At 40.4% G+C, this 22,070-nt stretch overlaps 1 protein-coding gene across 6 annotated transcripts in view; it reads left to right on the top strand.

Moving 5' to 3' along the window:
* Positions 1-20,513, top strand: part of LOC121166333 (nibrin-like) — a 37,019-nt gene extending 16,506 nt beyond the window's left edge. For 3 of the 6 annotated variants that reach the window (XM_040995481.1, XM_040995482.1, XM_040995484.1), the window contains 8 exons: positions 5,452-5,549; positions 6,221-6,350; positions 8,035-8,301; positions 10,140-10,584; positions 14,138-14,224; positions 15,346-15,498; positions 16,729-16,846; positions 18,531-18,916. In XM_040995481.1, coding sequence (XP_040851415.1) covers positions 5,452-5,549; positions 6,221-6,350; positions 8,035-8,301; positions 10,140-10,584; positions 14,138-14,224; positions 15,346-15,498; positions 16,729-16,846; positions 18,531-18,610 — 1,378 coding nt within the window. In that variant the 3' untranslated portion in view covers positions 18,611-18,916. Of the gene's footprint in view, positions 1-5,451; positions 5,550-6,220; positions 6,351-8,034; positions 8,302-10,139; positions 10,585-14,137; positions 14,225-15,345; positions 15,499-16,728; positions 16,847-18,530; positions 18,917-19,239; positions 19,290-20,393 lie in introns of those variants that run through there. The other 3 variants (XM_040995478.1, XM_040995479.1, XM_040995480.1) reach the window with 2 other exon arrangements.
* The last annotated feature ends 1,557 nt before the right edge of the window (positions 20,514-22,070 follow it).

Consider the following 22,070-nt stretch of genomic DNA (forward strand, 5'->3'; position numbering starts at 1 on the left):
TGTTTATATGAAAGGTTGAGTCATAGAAGGGAAAAGGGGGAGACAGAAAGAGATCTTCCCACGTGGCTGCAGTGACTGCAGCTGGACTGATCCAAAAGCAGGAACCTGGAGCTTCTTCCCCGTGGGTACAAACACCCAAGCACTGGGGCCATCCTCCCCTGCATTCATAGGCACATCAGCAGGGAGCTGGATTGGAAGTGAAGCAGCTCAGACCTAGCCACCGTGCCACTGGATCCACAGTCTCAGTGTTATTGAAGCTTAAAAGGATTTGTGAAATTGTGGAGGGTGTTCCTGGAGCACTCGGTGGAGTCCTCTAGGATGACGGAGGATATAGATTCCCCAGCACAGGGCAAAATCGCCAATCACCTACCAGAAAAATGTGGTGGACCAGAGAAAGCTCATCCCAGCTGAGTATCCAATTGTAGCTACAAGTATGCTTCTTTAATTGGTCAATATTGGAACAGACAGCCTGAGGTGTTCCACCCACTGCTCCCTTCCGAGCATGTGGTGGCAGTCAGCATAAGGAATAAGGGACTGCACTGCAGGTGCACCCCTCAGGTCACTATCTGTGTGGCCACAGTTGTCAGCTACTCCGTGGGGACCTGCCTGTCTCCTGCCTCCTTGCAGGGTGAGTTCAGTTACCCTAGCTCTGCTCACTCTCTCTAGTGAATTGTTCACCCCCTCCATCACACCAACTTCTCACAATGGAAATACCAGGTTTGCTAGTCTGTTGACTAAATTTATACTCACCTAAGAAGATACATAGTTGGGACCTTGAGTGCAGATATGCCCGAGAAATTCATCACCAGCTCTCTTAGAGATTCAGTTGTCCTGTTCCCAGAGTCCTTCTGACGATGGCAATTGCTTTTCTTTTTCCTCATGTGGGTTTGCTAAATAGAAAATAAATTTCAGGGGCCGTCACCATGATGTAGATTTGCGTCCCTGCTGCTCCAGTTGGAATCCAGCTCCCTGCTACTAAGCCTGGAAGACAGTGGAGGATGGCCCAAGTCCCTGGGCCCCTGCATGTATGAGAGGTACCAGCAAGAAGATCCTGGCTCTTCAGACCAGCCCAGCTCTCTATTGCAGCCATTTGCTGAGTGAACCATCAGATGCAAGATCTCTGTCTCTTTATCACTCTGCCTTTCAAAGAAAAAAGAAGTAAATCGTTTTTTTGTAAAAAAAAAAAAAAGATATTTAAGAAAAGCAAAATTATCATTGTATTGCTAATACAGAAATGTACTGTTTCATTATATTTTATATACTAGGAATTTAATGGTTAGCAAGATAATCATAATCTCTGCCATTAATGGAGCTTACTGTCTAGAGAGAGAGAGAAGGATAAAGTAGGCCCATAATTATGTGTGTGCATGAAGGAAACTAGGTAACAGGGCTAAGTGGAAAAGTCCATTCTAAATATAGAAGGCCCCTCCTGCTAATACCGTGGTGTGTGGGTTAACGACACTGCCAGTGGTGCTGGCATCTGAGATGGGTGCCTGTTTGAATCCTGGCGGCTCCACTTCCAGTGCAGTTATCTGCCTGTGAGAGCAGCAGAGGATTGTTCAACAGTACTTAGGCCCCTGCACCATGTGGAAGACTTGGAAGATGCTCCAGGTTTCTGTCCTTGGAGTGACCCAGCTCTGCATCCCATTATAGCTGTTAGGGGAACAGCAGATGGATGATCTCTCTGTCTCTGCTTCTCTCTAACTTTGCCTTATAAATTAAAGCCTAAACCTTTCTTGTTTGTTTTTTAACGTAAAGACAAATTAAGTAGAGAAGGCCGCTTTCAGGCAACATTTTACCTGTGATGAGAGAGCCTGTGACAGAGAGCCAGGTAGTGAATGTACCAAGCAGAAAAAGAGTGCTACCATTTATCACTTAAAAATTACATAAATCTATAGAAAAGGTTAGTATATTCAAATTTGTAATCCTCACAAGCGTTATTTACTGTTATGATTCCATTATGTAGATGAGGTACCTGATGAAAGGACTTGACTAGAAGATGTAGAGCATCATAACCAAAATAGGGATCCAGGCGTCTAGTTCTCTAGTCCAGGCTCTCTTCAGCAGTGCATGTTGCTTTCTGCATACATACATGTTGGGAAGAAACCCTCAGTGGAGTACAAGGTTGGACTGACAACCTTGGTCATACGATGACATTTGCTTCTATAGTCTTTGCCTCTGTTATTTGTTTTGGGGCCAGGATAAGGGTGAAGGACTCTGTAATAGGCAGAGAAGTCTCAGAGTTTGAAAAAGATGGTTGGTGTTGGTGTGTGGCACTGCAGGTTAAGTAACCATGCTTGCAGCACTGCAGTATGCCTTATAAGAGGGCTTGTTCCAGTCCTGGCTGCTCCATTTCAGATCCTGCGTCCTGCTAAGGCACGTAAGAAGGCACCAGAAGATGTACCAAGTACTTGGGCAGCTACTACCCATATGGGAGACCAGAATGGAGTTCCTGACTCCTAGCTTTGGCCTGGCACAGACTTGGCTGTGGACTCTCCGTTGCCCTCATTCTCACATTCAAAAAAGAAAAAAATCTTAATTGTTGGTTACATCTTGAACTATCAAAGAATATTTGCATTCTTTACAGTGTTTGTTTAAAAAAATAGACTTTTAGAAACATTTCATGTAAAGAGTAATTTGTGAATAAATGTCTGGAGAATAAAGATGTGGTGCAAATACCAGGCCATTTTTTTTTGGTTGAGATTCATGTATTTATTTATTTTTTACTGGAAAGGCAGATTTACAGAGGCAACCTGACCAACACAGAAAGAAAGATCTTATCTCCACTGCTTTACACAGCAAGTGGCCACAACGGCCAGAACTGAGCTGATCCAAAACCAGGAGAAAGGAGCTTCTTCCTGGTCTCCCACATGGGTGCAGGGTCCTAAGGCTTTGGGCCATCCTGGACTGCTTTCCCAGGCCACAAGCAGGGAGCTGGCTGGGAAGTGGAACAGCTGGGACATGAACCAGTGCCTGTATGTGATATTGGCGCTTGCACGGCAAGGATTTAGCCACTGAGCCATCGTGCTGAGCCCACAGACCATCTTAGTATTTGCATGTTTCTGTGTTTTTTTACATTTATAGAAACTTTTTATTAATTCTTTTTTGTTTGTTTCTTTACTTAGGAGTATTGCAAAATCTGTTAATTTTTTGTAACTTGTAACTTTGGAGCACATGTTTTTAGTGTGATGATAAATAAAAAGCCCTTAAGTTTATTGTAGTGAAATTGACAACTTTTGTAGTCAGTGATTTTGTTTATGTTTAAGAAATATTTTTGTAGGTCAGAAAATGCTCATGTTTTATTGACTTTTTACTAGTCTTATTTTGCTTTTCATGGTTGGTTTTTTTTCTGTTGCATAACAAAGTTCCTACATGTGCAGCTATGCTTTTACCTTTGTTTTATTCCACTGATGAATGTGTCATGCCACATTTACCACTTTGTCGTAATTGCTGTCACTTCAGTGAATTCCTCTCTGCTGGGAGACTTTTTCTCCACTTCTTCAGACGCATCCCAGCTATTATTTGCTTCTCAATTTTCCATGTCCGTTTAGAATCACAGTCTCAAAACCTGTGTTGGACTTCTCTTAGGAATTCCACTGAATGTATGTGCACGAAGTAGAATTAGGTGTTGATTAGTATCTGTGGATATGATGTCCCTAACCATTCGCTTAGGCCTTTTAAAGTCCCTTATAAATCACTATAATTTTGTGTTTGCTGTGTGGACATTTTAATATTTTTGTTAGATTCATTTGTAGATAGTAGGTACCCTATGGTACTATGCAGATGCATGATACTGTCTCCCTGATGGTACTTTCTGGTTATTTGCTGTTGATGTTTGTAAAGTGCTGACGTTTAGATATTCATCCTGTGTGCAGCCACCTCCTTAGACTCCCGTTTAACCCTTAGTCATTTATTCCTGTTTTCTATAAATTGTACCTACAGATAATAACACATCTGCTCTCTTTCCTAATCCCTGAGCCTCTGATCTGTTTTTTTTTTTTCTCTCCTTGTTTGTTTTGTTCTATTTGGAGCTGTGAGAGCAGTGTTGAATAAATGTAGTAATGGTGACCACATTACTCTCTTTATTGATTTCAGAAGCAGTGGGGCAGGCATTTAGCTGAATGCTTTAATGAAGATGCCACTCTCCCACATCAGAGTGCCTGCATACAGTTCCTTATTTTGCCTCCCGACTCTAGCTTCCCAGCAGTACAGATCTTGGGAAGCAACAGTGTCCAGTAACTGGGCCGCTGCCAAAGCCATGGGAGAGCTGGATTGCTTCCTCAGTTACTGAGCTTGCAACTGGCCCAGCCCCAGTCATTGTGCCTATTTAAATGAGCTAGTGGGTCAAAGCTTGCAAACTCTGTGTCTGCCTCTCAGATAAATATTCAACAATTTTAATAATATGAAAGATGCTTCTTTTGTCTTCCCGCAATATTTCAGGTACTGACTCTTCAGAACTAATTGCATATTATAATTTATAGTTTTAAAAAGCTTAATAGGACATTTAAATACTAGTTTTAAATTGCCTAAAAGATATATAGGTATTTGTGATCAGCTGGTTGTAATGTCTTCAAAATGTTTAAGTATAAAATTTTTAGGATTATACCTGTACTTAAACCCTTTTTAAAGTTCAGTTCATAATTATCTTTGTTTTATAAAATCAGTCATTCACAGTGTAAAATAGCAGCAAAATGGTATACCATGAGATTCGTTTAAGAAGATACTTCAGGGCCCAGGGCAGTGGCTCATGTGGCTAATCCTCCCCTTACAAGCTCCAGGATCCCCTGTAGATGCCAGTTGGTGTCCACTTCCCGTCCAGCTCCGGGCTAATGTCCTGGAAAAGCAATGGAAGATGGCCCAGTTTGTGGACTGTGTACCCATGTGGGAGACCTGAAAGAAGCTCCTGAGTTTGGATGTGCTCAGCTCCGGCTATTGTGGCAATTTAGGGAATGAACCAGAGGACAGAAGATAATCTGCCTTTCCAATAAAAATAAATAACCCGCCCCCCAAAAGGGGATACTTTAATACATTCGATTGTCGAAGTTTATTTGAAGTGCAGAAGTAGCACATGTATAGCTATAGCTTGTATGTAGTCCTTTCTACTTCTTTTCTTTTTTCCCTTTTTCTTGTATCATTGTCATCATAGAGTAATTTATAATACTGTCTTATTGTTTCATCTTGGAATTACTATTTTCTGCTACTGTAAAAATTATAGAAATTTATGACTATAAAGATCTGTATCTTTTTCTGACTTTTTTTTTCATTTTGCAGATAGTTACCTGACTTCATAAAGTACGATAGACTTGTCTAATGTAATATACTGCTGCAGTGTTATTATTAATGGAAGCTAGGTCTGTGTTTGAAATTCTGTTCATGCCAAAAAATTATGGTTTCAGGAAGAAACATAAGATTGATTTTGCATGATGTAATCTTAATATTTTGTCCTGCTAGACAGGGTCTTCGACCTATTCCTGAAGCAGAAATTGGATTGGCAGTTATTTTCATGACTACAGAGAATTATTGTGATCCTCAGCACCAGCCCAGTTTAGGTAATTAAAACATTATTCTGTGGTTTAGCAACTTTATCATTTAGTCATAGTCTGTGTATGTGCTAGGTACTGTTATGCTTTCTAAGACTGATTCCATTTGTAGTCTTGAAAACATTTATTTATACATGCATACTTTTATTAACTTAGTAAATATTCGTGGCTATCAGGTACTAAGCTCTGTTCTGGTGTTGAAGACACCTTGGTGAATAAAGTAATGCAGGCCTCTTTTAATGAATTTTATATCCTAAAGCTCAGGATTCTAAAGTAAACATCAGTCTACTGCCTCAGTTCAGATAGGGCCGTACAAAGAAAGAGAAGAGTAAAGCAAGGTGAAGAGAAAGTGATTGAGGACAAGCTCTTGTAGTGAGGCAGGCGTGGAGGGCTTCACTGAAGTGCATCCTGAACGAGGGAGAAGGCAGATTATATGTCTGTGTTACAGAGTGTCCAGGTAGACAAGAAGGATTAGCCTGGATTTGTGTGGAGAATGGATTCCTAAAGTCTGTAGTGGAAGGGTGGGTACAAGTGAAAAGCTCAAGGTGAAAAAGAGGCTGGTGCTTTGGTCCAGTGTGGTAGTTGTGGAAATGCAGAGACTAAATGTCTCTCTTGGTTCTAGCCCTTGTGATTGTTTTTGCTTTGTTTTGTTTCCACTTGTTCACTTGTGTGATTTACAGGAGCAAAGACAACGACTCCAGGGCCAAGCCTTTCACAAGCCTTATTGGTTGATGAAAAACTAAGGCCAAGTCTCCCAGTGAACACTACAACGTATGTCGTTGACACAGAGTCAGAGCAAGTAGATACGTGGTAAGGCATCTGTGTTAACAAGCTTTTGCCAATGTGCTGCCACTAGATTAATGATAGATTAGTATGATGAAGAAATAGTCAGTGCCTTTATCACATCATGTCTTAGGAGATGAAGCGTGGGAAAGTAGGATGGCAGGGAAGGTGACAGAATAGAAGTCATCAATTTTCTGTAAGGGACCAGCAACTAAGTATTTTAGCCTTTGGGCTTTTCTGTTGCATCTACTCAGTTTTGCCTTTGTGGCAAGGAAGCCAGCACTATAGATGCTTGGCTTATGGTGAATTTCTTTTTTTCATTTCCTTCAGCTGTGTCTTGTAGACTAGAAAGAATTACACAGCTTTGTCACTTGTGATATAAGTTTGAAATAATGGTAGTTTTCCTTTATCCATAGTTTTCTCTTTGGAGCTTCTATTATCTATAGTCAACTATGATCAAAAATGGTTAAGTGGAACATTGCAGAAAAACATTTTGTAAGCTTCAAATGTTGTGCCATTCTCAGCATGATGAAGTCTGTGCTGCCCACGCCACCCCATCCAGGATGGTTGTCATTCTTCTGTGCAGTGGGAGAGGAGGGGAGAGGTAGGGAGGTTAGAGGAAAGGAGGGGAGAGTAAAGGAGGGGTGTAGAGGGGAGAGCAGAGAAGAAGGGAAGGGAGGGATGGAGAGGGGAGGGGACAGAGAAGGAGAGGAAATGGGAGGGGAAAGGGAAGAAGTGGGAGGAGAGGGAAGGGACAAGGATCCAGGGATCCCATAGAACTACCTCGATTTCTTAAAAGGAGATGCTCCCATTGACAGAATTACTTACAATTGAAATATTTCTCTATAAAGATAGCTTATTTAGTGCTTTTATGTTTGTTAAGCATTTGGGGGTTTTATTTTTTTGAGATGACTTTCTTTGGAATGCATTAGATTAGCTTGCTCTGTTATACTTTTTATTCAAGATAATTTATTTTATTTTAAATACTCCTCAATGAAGTGTTCGTGTTAAGTATTTGAGCTCTCCCTACTCATATATTGGACTGTATTTAGTTATTGCTATACTTACATTTATATTGAGGTCAGATTTAACTTTTTAAACAGAGACACTATTTTGGATGCTGAATGACAAGTTTACCTGTTGTGCTATGGGTGAATGTGTGTATGTGAAAATCATAGCATTGGCATTATCCAACCATATGCTGTAAAACTGTGTCTTTAAACTATTTTCTGCCAGTGTATGGAGTTCTGTTCTGTTCTAGAGATGCCATCTGGCTGGAATATCAACATCAACCCATCTAGAGTGATATAAATAGTTCTTTACATGTGATATTGGAATGACAGATTTTTCTCAATGTTTTTTATTATGGCACATTTATTTAGAAATAATTTTAGAAAGAAAATAAGCATTTATCTTCGGTTATCGTTTCATTTGATCTATAATAAGAGACAAGGTAGATTTTCCTTGTGTGGGCTATTTATCTATTAGAGCATGCCTGAAAATACATGCTTGTGAGGATGAAACTCTTCCTCCTGGGGCTTGTTTGACCCTAGCTGCTCCCTTGGACAGTAACATCAGTCCAGTCAAATAGTGTCAGTCAGGACTTTGCTCCTAAAGTTACATCACTTTAGACTTCTCCAAGATCCTCATTTGTAGATAAATTTGCTGTAAACTTGATTACCTACTTGCATTTGTTTTTCTTTTGCTACAGTATGGATTTGAGTGAAAGGCCAAAAGAAATCCAGATGTGCAGATTGGAACAAAAGTCTGTAACACTTGCACAGGAAAGATCCATTGTAAAGGAACCTCCCCAAACAGGTTCTCATAATCAAGTATCAAATACTCTGGAAAGGAAGCAAATGTCAGACTCTCAAGGTTCACCAACAAAGTTTGCAGGTGAACATAAAGGTAGAAAATGGGCTTCTCAGCAGCAGGCTGACTCCATCAAAAACTACTTTCAACCATTTCCTAAAAAAAGGTAAATGTTTAGATGACTTTCCTGTGTCTCTAGAAAATCTTGCTTTTCTATTATTATATAGTTGGCATTTTCTTTAGTCCTATTTTGCCTCTGCATGTGCTTGTGGATAATAATTCTCCTAGATGAAATTACTTTTTGTGGATTTTTTAAAAAGATTTTGCTTATTTTTCTTGGAAAAGGCAAATTTGCAGAGAGAGGGAAAGACAGAGAAAGATCCTCTGTCTGCTGATTCATTCCCCAATGGCTGCAGTGCCTGGGACTGAACTGATCTGAAGGCAAGATCAGGAGCTTCCTCTGTGTCTCCCATGTGGGGTTGCACAGTCCCAAGGATGCAGGCCATCTTCCACCACCTTTGCAAACCACAAGAAGGGAGCTGGATGAGAAGTGGAGCAGCAGTGACATGAACCGGTGCCCATACAGGATGACAGCGCTGCAAGCAGAGAATTAGCCACTTGAGCCATTATGCTGGCCCCTTCCCTTTTGTTTCTAAAGTCACCATGAAGCTGTTCAAGATGATTATTGCTGGACTAGCGTTGTTGTGCAGAGTGCATTCAGTTGCTGCTTGCGATAATCAAGAGTTCTGTCGTAGTGCTGGTTGCATTGCTCTCAGTCCAGCTACCTGCTAGTGTAGGTCCCTAGTGCTTGGTCTCGAGCCACCCACGTGGAAGAGCTGCATGGCATTGCAGGGTTCTGACTTGGGCCTGCACGGTAATTTGGGGAATTAACTAATGTATGAAAGAGATCTGTCTATATCACTCTGTCATGAAGTGTGTCTGCCTTTCAATCAATGAATATTTTCTAAAACAGATCCTTGATTTTTCTGCCACTCTGTAGGGCTTGTCTCTTAACCAGCAATGCATCATCTATAAGTGACATCCTTGGACACAGTTGTCTAGTGCTTAACAGTTAAATCTTTCTCTTTATTGTAGTCTTCATTTGTTTTTCACAATAGTGGCCTATCCAGGTTCTTAGATCTGTCTGACTTGGCCCTGAGAGTTTCTTCACACATTTTTGTATGTTTTTTTAAGCATTCTGATTTTGGGGGGTCGTTCTGGGTTTTTTGGGTTCTTTTGGTTGTTGTTTGTGATCATTTCCCTGTGGTTAACTCTTCTGTGCCTCTCAAGATAAATGTGTTGCTGCTTCTTCTCAGTATCTTTTCAGTCCTTCCCTTCCTGTTTGAGCTACGGCTCCCTGGTTTGAATTCTGATCACATAAATTACTATAAAATTCTCTTAGTCATTCTGCCCACCATACACCCTTATATTAAATCAGTGTTAAACATCTCCTTCACGGGTCCAGTTCAGCACTAATCCAGTAAGCACGTGAGAGCAGGGACCTAGGTCTTTGTGTTTTCATGATCCAGTCACACAGTAAATGCACTGAACATCAGTAGCATCTTTAAGATTTAGTTACTCTGATTTGTTAACTTAAAGTGAGTTAACCTGTCAAGTTTTATCCTTTGGATAATGTTCACTGCCCACAATTCCCTACATTACACATCAGCTGCTGTCTCCTGGCAGCAGAGTATTTTTAGACTTTTTTTGTTGTTGTTTTTACCTTTTTCTCAGCAGTGATTAATCAGTTCTGCTTCAGCAGAGAAAATATGGATTTCCATAATGCTTGAGCCACAAGGTCCATTAGTCCTATCACAACTGTAGAATGTGTATAAATATGAAATGCTTTCAAATGTCTGTGGTTGGTTTCCAGTGATAGTATTAATTATGAAAATCAAGAATACATTGTGAGTTAGATGGAGGGAACTGTAAATCTTACCTAACTGAAAAATTACTTAACTGTACTCATGATCTGTTTGTGTCTTTTCTTTGTTGAAATCTAAGGGAAAGAGATGGAGAAGATCAAGAAATGTCTTCATCCAAGTCAGCACGAACAGAAATGTCTTGTTCTCTTCTAGAACAAACCCAACCTGCCCCAGTCTTAATATGGGAAAACACACAGCAGCATCTATCTCAGAATGAGCCTCTTGACAAAGAAACAGATAACTTGATTCTAGTGAACAATTTCAAATCTGATGTGAAAAATTCTGCTCATCAGTCTCTTTGCCCGGAAAAGCTAATAACTAAAAAGAGAAAAGAAATGGATGATCGGGCCATAGAAGATGAAGTCTTGGAAGAGTTATTCAAGAACAGAAAACCAGAGTTGGAAATGCAAGTGAATGTTCATAAACAAGAGGACAATGTCAATATGAGAAAAAGGACCAAGATGGATCTGGAAACAGGCAGCACTCGCAATGATGAAACAGCACTAGAAAGAGACAAAGGATCTGTAAGTGTCTTTTAAAATTTGTGTACTGAATTATTTATTTGAAAGGCGGTGTGACAAGAAGGGAAGGATGTGGGGAGAGAGAGAGATTGCAGCCAGGTGGCCATGACAACCTGGACTTGGCAAGCTCAATCTCAGCAATAGGAATTCCATGCAGGTCTCCCCGTGGTGACATGTTGAATCCAGCCTGAGCTGGATTTCCAAAAGGTAGCTTCTAAACTATGTTGATGGTAGAACTATTCTGTGCTTTGTTTTTTTTTTTTTTCTAAAATGTATGTATTTGTTTGAAAGCGTAACAGAGAGGGCTGTTGAGAGAGATACCTTCCAGCTGCCAGCTCACTTGGCAAATGGCCATAGCAGTTACGGCCAAAACCTGGAGCCAGGAGTTACATCCTGGTCTTCCATATTGGTGACAGGGAATTAAGTACTTAAGCTGCTCCCTTCCTAGGCGGGCGTGTCAGCAGGAAGCTGGAACAGGAGTGGAGCAGGAGGATTTGAACTGGCCCTCGGGTATGGTGTACTGGTAACACAATGTGCAGCTTAAACCACGTTAGCACAATGCCAGCCCCTAGAACTGTTCTTTCTACTTTGGGACTTAATACAGATTCTAGTATGTCCATAGATTTACTGTGAGTTAAAATGGAAAACTTAGTGCTATTCCTGCAATGATTTTATCCTTTTTCAGTTATTTCTATTCTGTTTGAACTTTTATTTTATTTTCAATGTTATTTACAAAATTGAGGGAAATGTAGAGCATGTGGGCCTCCAGTTAGGGTGGGGAGGGAGGAGGGTGGGACAAATGTATCAGTTCTTTTTTGTTTTTTTCTCATGTGTCCACAGTGGGAAAGAAAGGCAGTCACTCCTTGCTGTCAAACTACATCAGCACCTAGGGATGGAGGCCAGTCATTTGATGAGAATTAGAGACCCCGATGTGGGGAAGAATGTTGCAAGGCTGATAACTTGAGTGGTTGTGTTAGTTCTGGGTTGTGTCGGCTTCGTTGCATGAGGTTGAGAAAATTTGCAAAGTTTATCAGCTCCAAGTCTTATGAGTTCACTCCTCATCTGTCAGGCATGCTCTCAGGGCCCCCACTGCAACAGGCCCCTGACCCCCTTCCTCAGGTAGTCTGCAGCACCCCTGCCATTGAGCAGCACACAGTAAGCCCGAGGGCCAGTGTGTGCAGGGGGCTTCCCAGCCTAGTGTCTGTCCCCTGTCCCCCACTGCATGGCATTTGCTGCAAATCTTTAATAAGAATAAGATAAAATAAGCAGCTATGCTGGCACACTGATTTACATAACACTGGATTGGCATTATCCAGGCCAAGAATGCCCACCTGCTATTGGCTGCTTTTCTCCCAACAGTAGAACACTTGTCTAGGTCCAAGACAATCTAGGCAATTGCCTCCTGCAATGGTAACATTCTTAGTAGCACCCACTGCGTCTGTGGTCTAGTTCTTCCTCCCCTCATTATATCCACCTAGTCCAAAGTTTTCCTTCTCATTTAAAATTATATCATTTTCTACTACCCTGTCATAATAGCTATTACTTGGGAGATACCATCATTATATTTGCAATCTCCCGGCGCGGTGCGCAAGTGGTTAAATCCTCGCCTTGCACGCCCGGGATCCCATATGGGCTTCGCTTCCCTTCCAGCTCCCTGCCTGTGGCCTGGAAAGCAGTCAAGGACGGCCCAAAGCTTTGGGACCCTGCACCCAGTGGGAGACCCGGAGGCTCCTGGCTTCAGATCGGCATAGTATCGGCAATTGCGCTCACTTGGGGAGTGAATCATCGGACGGAAGATCTTCTGTACTCCTCTCTGTATATCCGCCTTTCATAAAAAATAATAAAAATAAAAAAAATTTGCCCAGCCTACAGTGCAGTAGTAATATCCATTGATAATTATGTGACACTAAGTGTACTGGGTCTCACAGATACTGGTATTATGGTGTGGTGGGTTAAGCCACTCTTCTGTCTGCTTCCCATAATGAACTGGTTTGTTTTGTTGTTCTTCTGATCCAGCTCATGCCAATGGAAAGGCAATCTGAGTGGGAATGGTCCATAGGTTTGGACCCCTGCCACCTGTGTAGACTTAGAAGATAATTATGTGAGCAGCCTGGTTTTCCCTGGCAATTCAGGGAATGCAGTTAAAGCGAGCCGATGGATGGAAGATATCTCTCTCCTTCTCTGTCAGTAACTGTGTTTCAAATAACTACATAAATGTTATTATTAAAAAAAAATAAAACCCTAGGAGAATTAGCAAGTTGAAGGATGTAGAGAAGAGGAAGGTAGGAGAAGGTTCATATATTGAATGTATGTTATCATTGTGTCTAAATGAAGTTAAAATATTCTGAAGGTGATAGCAACTGGATGTATATTAAAGTAGTCATGCCTAGTAAGGTTGAAGACACATATTTACTCGTAATAATTGGTGAGTGAAGCATTAATTTTCTTTAGTTCCTAAACATGCACTTTCCAATCTCCTTTTCAAAAGTGATGTGAATATTTATTGCTGTAACATTGAAAACTTTATGTAAAATGATATGTCGTGCACTGTATCTAAAGGGATTGTAGTATTACTGAAAGTTTAGGAAACTCTTTATGTAATATGGTTTTGCCTAGAACATGATCTGGACATCTCAGCATGAAAGATACTGTGATTCTATACAGGACACTCTCCACTTTCATTGCAGACAAGTATCTTGAACAGTTAATGTGACTTTATAATTGTAAATATGAGTTAAGATCCCAATGTAACATTGGGATTAAGGTGTTTTTCTTTTGGTTATACAAGTCATTTGCTAGAATTAGGAAATGTGGAAGACAAAGGGAAGCACAGTGACAGTTTATTGGTGTTCCCACTATAGGAATGAAGGAACAATTTCCCTCTGCACTATGAACCTTTCCTGGAATAAAGTGACAGAATGAAGTAGGAGGAAAGGCATTTAAAGAAGGGGAAAGATTCACATCATGGGGCAAGGCCACACAAGTGTTTACCACAATCCCAGTTATGCAGAAACATAGGTCCCACTTTTCCTCAGGGAAGGGGAGAAGAAGGGGGCAGTGGTACAATGGCAAATGATTTTTAGGGGAACTCAGTGTGCTTCTAGAACTTACTATAGGCCTGAACAAAGTCTGTTTGGCTTGCTCAGTGGACAGTGGCTTGTGTTTAGGATTGATTGATTGATTTGAAAGTCAGGGCTACAGAGAGGCAGAGACAAGGAGAGCTTGCATGTGCTAGTTCACTCTTCAGGTGGTCACAGCCTCCAAGACTGGCAGGTGAAGCCAGGAAGTTCTAGGACTCCAGGTGGGAGGCAGGTAGCTCAAGGTCTTGGGCCATCTTCTGCTGTCAGCCGTCTGGGAGACCCAGATGAAGCTCCTGGCTCCTGGAACCTGGGTTTGACCTGGCCCAGTCCTAGTTGTTGTGTCCATTGGGTGAGTGAACCAGCAGAAGGAAGATCTTTTTCTGCTTCTTTCTGTGTAACTCTGCCTTTCAAGTTAAGTAAATATGTATATGTTTGTAACTCCTATGAGCAATATTTTATGAATTTTATTCCTTTAGCAAGAAAGTGAAATTGGGAAGAAGTGTGATCTCAAGCAAGAATCACTGTGGTCAGCCAAAGAAGTGTCCATCAAAGAAGAAGCTTGCGTGAGGAAATTTTTATGTGTTCTATTTTATTTGTTCAAGATCTGACGTGTAGGGAGCAACTGTCATCTGTTTCCTTCATTGTACATTCTTAGGATTAATTGTTTCTCTTTCTGCAATTCTGATCCTGTTCTTCCTTGTGCCTCCTCTGGAAATGAATGCTGTTGTTAACTGTGACAGTATGGAGTCATTCCTTGCCTCCTGTGACATCAGTAGGTACATGACCAGGAGCAAGACATTGTCAAACTCATAAAATTCAAGTTCTTTACTTAAATAATGAGGGTGAAACCTGGAGGGCGGGAGATGTGAGATATTTGTGAACTGTGGAGGTATTAGGCTATTGCTTTTTAGAAAGAGTCCCTGACAGTGCTCTGCCTGTCTCAGGAACCCCTGCTTGCTGTCTGTTCTGGTTTTCCTTTCCTTCCTGACTGCCTGTAATTTAGACGTGTTAGCACTTTCCCCTGTTATTGTTTCCAGTTTAGCAGCTTCAGGAGCAGCTGCAACAGTGGTGCTGTGTGACTGACTAGGTAGCTAATAGCAAATGTCATGAATCAGAGGTCACTGTTAGCAAGTGAAGGATGTCTGAAGGAATCCTGAGGCTGATTTTAGAACTCTTCATCTGGAAAAAGAAATGGCTTGTGAGTGAATGAGGTAACGTCTGAAAACAAAAATTGATTATTTTGAGGTATTAAAGAAATTAAAAATAAAAAAGTGCTGAGAATCCATGAATGCCTAAGTATGGTAGATGACCTGTGGAACATGTAGAATATGTAATCATCTGTGTGAGCCGTTCTAATGAGAAGCAGACAGTGCTGAGGTTTTGTATTGAGAACATATGCACGAAGGTGAGCTGTTTATTTATTAGGATAGGATACTAAATTTAAAATCCCATATGATTTTTAGTCTCCTATTACAGGCCAATGTGTTGAAATGTTTCCAAAGTTATAAAGCATTTGAGTTAATAATTTTGGGGATTTGAGGAAGATATGATTTGGTTCCAAATACAAAGTGCAGGCACCAAAAGCAAACTTGTGTCTCCTCAGACGTTCTAAGTTTTTGCCATAAGTTCCTAAATAACAAGTAATTTTATTTCTCCTTTTCCATCCCTTATGACTCCATTTAAGAACGATGATGAACTTCGGGAAGATGGCGAGGAGTTTCCAAAGAAGCTGTTACTGACTGAATTTAGATCATTGGTGGTTATCTCCACTTCCAGAAATCTGTCGGATGTAAATATTGATTATGGTCAACGGAAGAATTTCAAGAAATTCAAAAAGGTAGTTCTTTCTTTAAGTGTATCACAAGAGGGCAGTGTTTGAAATGTTTTTAGAAATATTGTTAAGATTAAATGGTAATGAAAGCAGTTTATGTTCAAAATGGATGCAGTTTCTTCTACTTAAAAGCTGAGCACAACCAGTAATGAAGGCTGCAGGCATTCTATTATTTCATGCCTTTATAAAACCAAATAGAAACCCAGTCATGTATCCCTTAACAACACTGAGATACATTCTGAGGAGACAGTTTCATCATTGTGCGATACCATGGTGTAGATCATATCACCTGACTATGTATCTAGCTGATATATTAAAACTGTTTGGAACCAGTGTCAATAATGTAAGTGTGTTATTGACCCAAACACCATAATATACACATTACTCCATGGACACTGAATGTTGCATCAGATCTGAATTCCTGCTTATTAAGGAACTGACATTACATAAACTTGATTAGCGCAACTAATGGGATATCACTGGTTCAATCAGTGCGAGTTTGTTATCTGTTCTGGGGATTTGTTTCTTGATCCAGACCTAACACTAACTGGTGGCCTTTGCCCTATGCGTTTGATCAGAGGACAGTAATTATTTCAGTGTCTGCCGTAACTGACATAGTGTAGCTCTTTGTCTGTGATGTGAGCGTGTACTGTTGTCATTTCTCAGGTTGATTTGTACCTGCTATGATGCTCTAGAGGGGTCTGAACTCCGTCCGACAGGAGCAATCTCTTCTGCTTAGACGAGATCCCTCTCATATGACGCCTTTTTAGTGGTGCACTTGCTCTTTCCCAACTCACAGCTGTGGCTTGTGAATAGAAACTCAAAAGAGACGGGATTTTCTAATTGATTAAGTTACCAGGGAAAAATGTGGTGTTTGCTATTGGTATGTAAATAAGTATAAAACAGTGTAAGTAGTTAAATACCTAGAAAGTAGTTTGAATATATAAAAATCATGAGAAATATTGATATGCTAAAAATTATTTTTAAGCTACGAATGGTATTCAAACCAAATTTATTTGGAAATGGTACTGAATTGCCTCTAATTAAAATGAATTTGAGTTCTATCTAAATCAGTAATATGGTGGTTGTTGTGCTTTGAAAAATGCATTTGCACACAGAATGTTTTTAGTGCAAACTGTTCATTTGTAAATAGTTAAAAGGTCATTTAGAGTATGAATTGATCATTGTATTTGTTAGTTAAGTGTTAAAAACCGTATTACTTTGACTGATTAACAGGTCACGTTTCCCGGAGCAGGAAAACTGCCACACATCATTGGAGGATCAGATCTAATAGCTCATAATGCTCGAAAGAATGCGGAATTGGAAGAGTGGCTAAGGCAGGAGATGGAGGTTAGTACAAGTGAAGCCCACAAACTGAGATAAACTACAGATGCAAGTTTCTTAAGATTGAGCTCTTAAAAACAACTACTTAGAACCAGAAACAAGGATAACTGGCCTGAGATCATTCAAGAAACGTGAGATCTGAAGCCTTGAGATTAATCTGTACTTTCTGGATCACTTCTTTTAGAAAATTCTACTTTATTGGTATTAGTTTACAAAATGGTACATAAGCAAGTGGGTTAGTTAACATTCTGATCTAAACAGGAAAAAGTTTTCAGCCACAAAAAAAGTATGGGTGTGTAGACTTCTGTAGGTTATTACAAATCTATCAGTGATAAATTTGATAGATAGCCTGCTGTTTCTAAAGCAGGAACTGTGTGTGAGTAAACATACCTGATCATTTATCATAGGGAATTTTCTTGAGTAGTGCCCATTTTGGAAACCATTAAAATATGGTGTGCCTACCAACAAGTGCACGATAGCTGCAGATCAGTGAGTGTTTCTGTGCTCACAACCACCATCCAAGTTAAGAACAAAACATCCCTAACACCTGGAGTCCAGTTTTTATTTAATCTGTTCTCTTCTGAACGTCCAATTTGGCATCAGTTAGATTTTCTCACTGTTTTCTCCCATGCATCAGACCACTTTTCTACATGTTTTCTTTCTTTATGTCACTGAACTTTATTTTTGGCGATGTCTTCGGATCATCTCCCCATTTACAGCTTCTTTCTTCAGTTCTGGTTGGTATGTCCTCAGTCCATTGAGTTCTAATTCAGCCTAGTGTATTGTTGGATCACTGGGAGTCTGTTGCATTCTTCTGTAAATTTTCTTGTTTCCTGCTGATTCTTTTAAGTTCCTCTTTCCTTTGCCTGTGAGATCAGTACCTGGTATTTCTTGATCCTTGATCTGTTTTGCCCTTTTTTTCCAGAGTATCTATTTTGTATGCTCTGATTGTGATCACTTTCCTTGGAATGTTATCTGTGTGTTTTCTTTGGATTGTAGGTTCAGTTTATTTCCTCCAGAAAAATAAAGTTTGCATCTATATGCCAGTCTTGCTCACCAATACGTGACCACTTTACAGTCTCTTGTGATACTTGTTTTTGGAGCACTCAGTATGTATTTGGAGTCAGAAGCCTAAAGTAAAATTTTATTTCCTTCTTTTATCAGGTGCCAGAGTCGAGACACGCACAGTGCTGTGTACTGTCCTGTGTTTTGTAGTTTACGTTTCTTTCTCCCTTTAGTGCTGAGTTCATCCTCCCCTTGGGTTTTCTTCTGTGTCCCTGCCAACATCACAGAAAGTGTGTCATTTGTTGTCTCTGCTGTAAACACAGAGGGTATTGTTTGTGCCTCTGTCCAGCTCCCCTGCTCTATCTTTTGATAGTCCAATTTTTCCACTTTCTGGATGACTTGCGTGTTTGAAGTATCCGTTTTTCAGCTTGAAAGTCAGTAGGAAACAGAATATATACCATTGTCGAATGTTCTCCACTTCTTTTCCTAGAGTACTGTATAAGTGTTCTGATTTTTGAATATAGTTCTGAAGCTTCGTTTTAGGAGAGTCTCTGTGAAAGCTTTTAAAATATTTTTCTTATTTATTGGTCTCTACATTTAAGGCATAACTGTCTTATTGCTATCTACTTCTACTTCTTTTGCATATTTTTAGGCTTTATGTTATTTTTATTTGCAAGGCAGAGTTACAGAGAGAAGGAGAGACAGAGAAGGATGTTCTTCCATCTGCTGGTTCATTCTCCAAATGGCCACAACATCCACAGCTAAGTGATGTGAAGACATGGGCCCAAGAACAGGTCTGGAGATGCAGGATATGATTAGGAAGGTGATAGGAAGCCAGGTTCTCCAGGGATTTGCACCTTGTAAGGGTCAGACTCAGTCACTGAAGGGTTTTGGATGGCAAATGAAGGGATCAGAGGCGGGTTTGAGGAAATGCCCTCAGCACATGGTTTTTCTGTTTTAATGTGTTAGAAGCTTGAGGACTTTAGCATGAAAAGTACTGCCTGGCTGGGGTAGTTCAGCAGCCACTTCAGCATGCTCAGCTGGGACTAAACGGAAGGAGCCCATTTGCTGCTGGGGAAGCACCCCCATCTCAGGCTCAGGAGTGGTCTTGTGTCAGTGCACTGGAATTCCATGTAGTAGAAGGGTTCTGCTGGAAAGATCAATTAAAAACTCAACAAACTAATAATATGTGTGGGACACATGTAGAAGGCAGGTCGGGTAGAATTGTTCTGTTCAAGCACTGGGGCAATGATAGTCTCAGTGTGAAGTGAAAACAAATGATTTGTGGAGGGGGAGATGGTCGGGAGGCCAGAGCTCACTGTGACGCGTCAGCCTGGATATTCATGTCCTTAATATTCACCCCTGAGCAAATGTTTGAAAGTGTGTTCATTTCAACAGGTGCAAATTCAGCACGCCAAGGAAGAATCGCTTGCTGATGATCTCTTTAGGTAAGGTTTAATTCAGCTTTCTTAAACTTTGCATTGTTATTTATATAGATTCCTTTTTGTTGTTCTGCCCTTTTGGACAAATAGGCCCTTCACTACGGGAATGTTTTAATTTAGGATACCTATTTCCTTGTACTATTTGAGCACCTCTCAGTTGAGCTTATTGGGGATAGCTTTCAAATTTGGGGTCGATGCAGTTGTGCTGTAACACAAGGTAGTTAACATCCGTATTGGCTCATGCAGGGAAAAGGAGGTTTCCTGAGCTAGCTGAACTTGACCACTTTCTGAGATTTATTTTCAACTCTTAATTAGACTTATGAATGAAAGGGGCTTTGCATTAAGACAAAATGACAGACATTAACTTTAATTGGCACATAGATAAAAACAAAGAAAAATAGATTGGAGTTTTCAAAGTTTGTGGGAGGTTTTAGAGGAGTGTAATGAGTGTTGAAAATGTAATAGGCCAAACAAGTCTTAGTTGACGCTCAAATACTAAACAGAAGAGAAACACAGTGTGAGGGTGCATTTTCCTAATTTTTTTTTTCTCTAATCGTAAAGACAGAAGAAAGTCATGTACTTTTCACAGTCAGTTTGGTTGATTCTCTAATTTTGGAAATACAATCCACTTTTTTTAGATGAGAATGCCTTTTATACTGGTTTAATACTGATTTCTTCAGGATTAAATGCGACTGTCAGGTTGCCCAATTATATTTGTTTAATTGCTGTAGCAGAAACTTTTCTACAGTTATAATTCTATTTGGGGTTCATTCTGTTCTGTTGTGCAAATGGTATGCTTTAATTTCTGAGTGCAGGTGTGTGGGATCCATTCCAAGCCCTACTGAAAGAAGTATAAACATACCGTGACTTTTAAACTATTGTTTTAATTATTTTAGTGCTTTATAACATTTTTTGTTAATGATTTGTTTCAGTTTACAATATATTCATAAAAGCAACATCAAAGGCATAAATGAAAATGAACTGCCAGTCCTTTAATAAAGGATGAAATTGGCATTTCCATCCTGTTGGCTATTGTGTGTGTCTTAAGCTTTCAAAGTAAATGATGATCCCTTACTTTAACATTCTTTAATGCCAATTCTTTCCTTGCAGATATAATCCTAATGCAAAAAGAAGAAGATAACTGAAGGTTTTAAAAAGAAGCTGTGAGGAACGATTTCTAGCAAACACTTCACGCTAACTGGGTTATATACATTTAGTATATAGAAGAAATTTAAGCCACAAATATTTTATGGCCTAAGTTTGTTTAATAAAATGGACAAAACTCTTCCTTTCTTGTGTAACTCTGCTGCAGTCCTCATTATTTGATTCCCCTCAGGAAAAAAGAGAGAGAGAGAGAGAGAAATCCATGATACCATGCCCTTTGTGTGCAGAGTATTAATACTTATTCAAATTCCTGCGCATGTAATATTTTCAGTAATTTTCTACACAAGTGAGAGCATAATGTTTACTGTGTTCTGCACTTTGCCCATTTCCATTTAGTAGTTTATATGACCATACGCTTATTTGTATAATTTTTAAACTTCTTTGTTTGTTTGTTTTCCATCTTGCTGTCATGTTTAACTGAAGGGACCCAGATGAAATGGCTATTCTAGTAGTAGGGACTGAGGATTGTATGGAAATCTCCAGCAAGCATGTGCTGGCCACAGGGAAAACCCAGCAAAGTATGAATAATGAAAAACATTGCACAGAGACTAGCCTCAGGTGACTGGAAAAGGAAGACAAGAAATACTGTGTTTGGAAACTAAATGACACAGTCAATAAGTAATCGATGGGTCAAGTTAGAAATCACAGTGTGGATGGGAATACATTAATATCTGAATGATGATGACAGTGTCGGAGCAGAAGTTGTGGAGACAGCCAGCCCAGTGGTCGGGTGGAGCTTCAGAGCCTCGAGTGCATTCATGAAGAAAGTAAAATCACTCCTGACACATCATTACCAAGAAATTAGACGAAGAGCAGCAAATTAAGCCCCCTCAAGGAAGGACATTGAGATGATAAAGGCTGAAGGGTTAGGTGCAAAACCAAATTTGGTTCTTTGGAAACCGTGGATTAAAGTTGAAAAACTGGGGCCAGTGTTGTGGTGCAGGAGATGAAGCCATTCCTTGCAACAGTAGCACATGCTCATCTTGTGTTAGGGCACTGCTTTGAGTTTCCACGGGTCTGTTTCCAAGCCAGCTTGCTGTTGATGTGCCTGGGAAAGCAGCAGGTGAAGCCAAGTCCCTGGGCCCTGTCACCCACGTAGAAGACCCCGGGGGAGTTTCTGCTGCTGCTGCCTGGTCTGGCTCAGTCTTGGCTTGTTGCAGGCATTTGGGGAGTGAACCAATAAATGGAAAAATCTTTGGTTCTCTCTCTCTTCCTCTCTTATTCTGATCCTCAAGTAGATGGAAGTAAACAGATAAACATTAAAATACATAAGGGGGATGGAAGTGACAACACTTGGCGAGTGTGTGATAATGAAATTCTCCTTCTCCATGGGTTGGAATAAGTCAGGCAACTCCTCTGGAAAAACTTAGCTGTGTCAGCTAAAGCTACTGCCGCCCCCTCCAGCAACTAGACATGCACCTGCCAGAAGTGAGAGCATGTGTGTGCCAGAGACCACAGGGCTGTGCATTGCAGTAATTCCTCCACATGAGGGGAAAACGTAACTCCATCAACAGGAGAAGAGGTGAATTGTAGTGTATCCACACAGGCGTGGAGAGGCTGACTCCTGTTTAAAGATGTCATGTCTTTATTTAACGATGAGGTCAAGAAGCCATTTGTATTGAT

Source organism: Ochotona curzoniae, unplaced genomic scaffold, assembly GCF_017591425.1.
Source record: "Ochotona curzoniae isolate NIBS_2020 unplaced genomic scaffold, NIBS_Ocur_1.0 patch127, whole genome shotgun sequence".
NCBI classification, from domain to species: Eukaryota; Metazoa; Chordata; class Mammalia; order Lagomorpha; family Ochotonidae; genus Ochotona; species Ochotona curzoniae.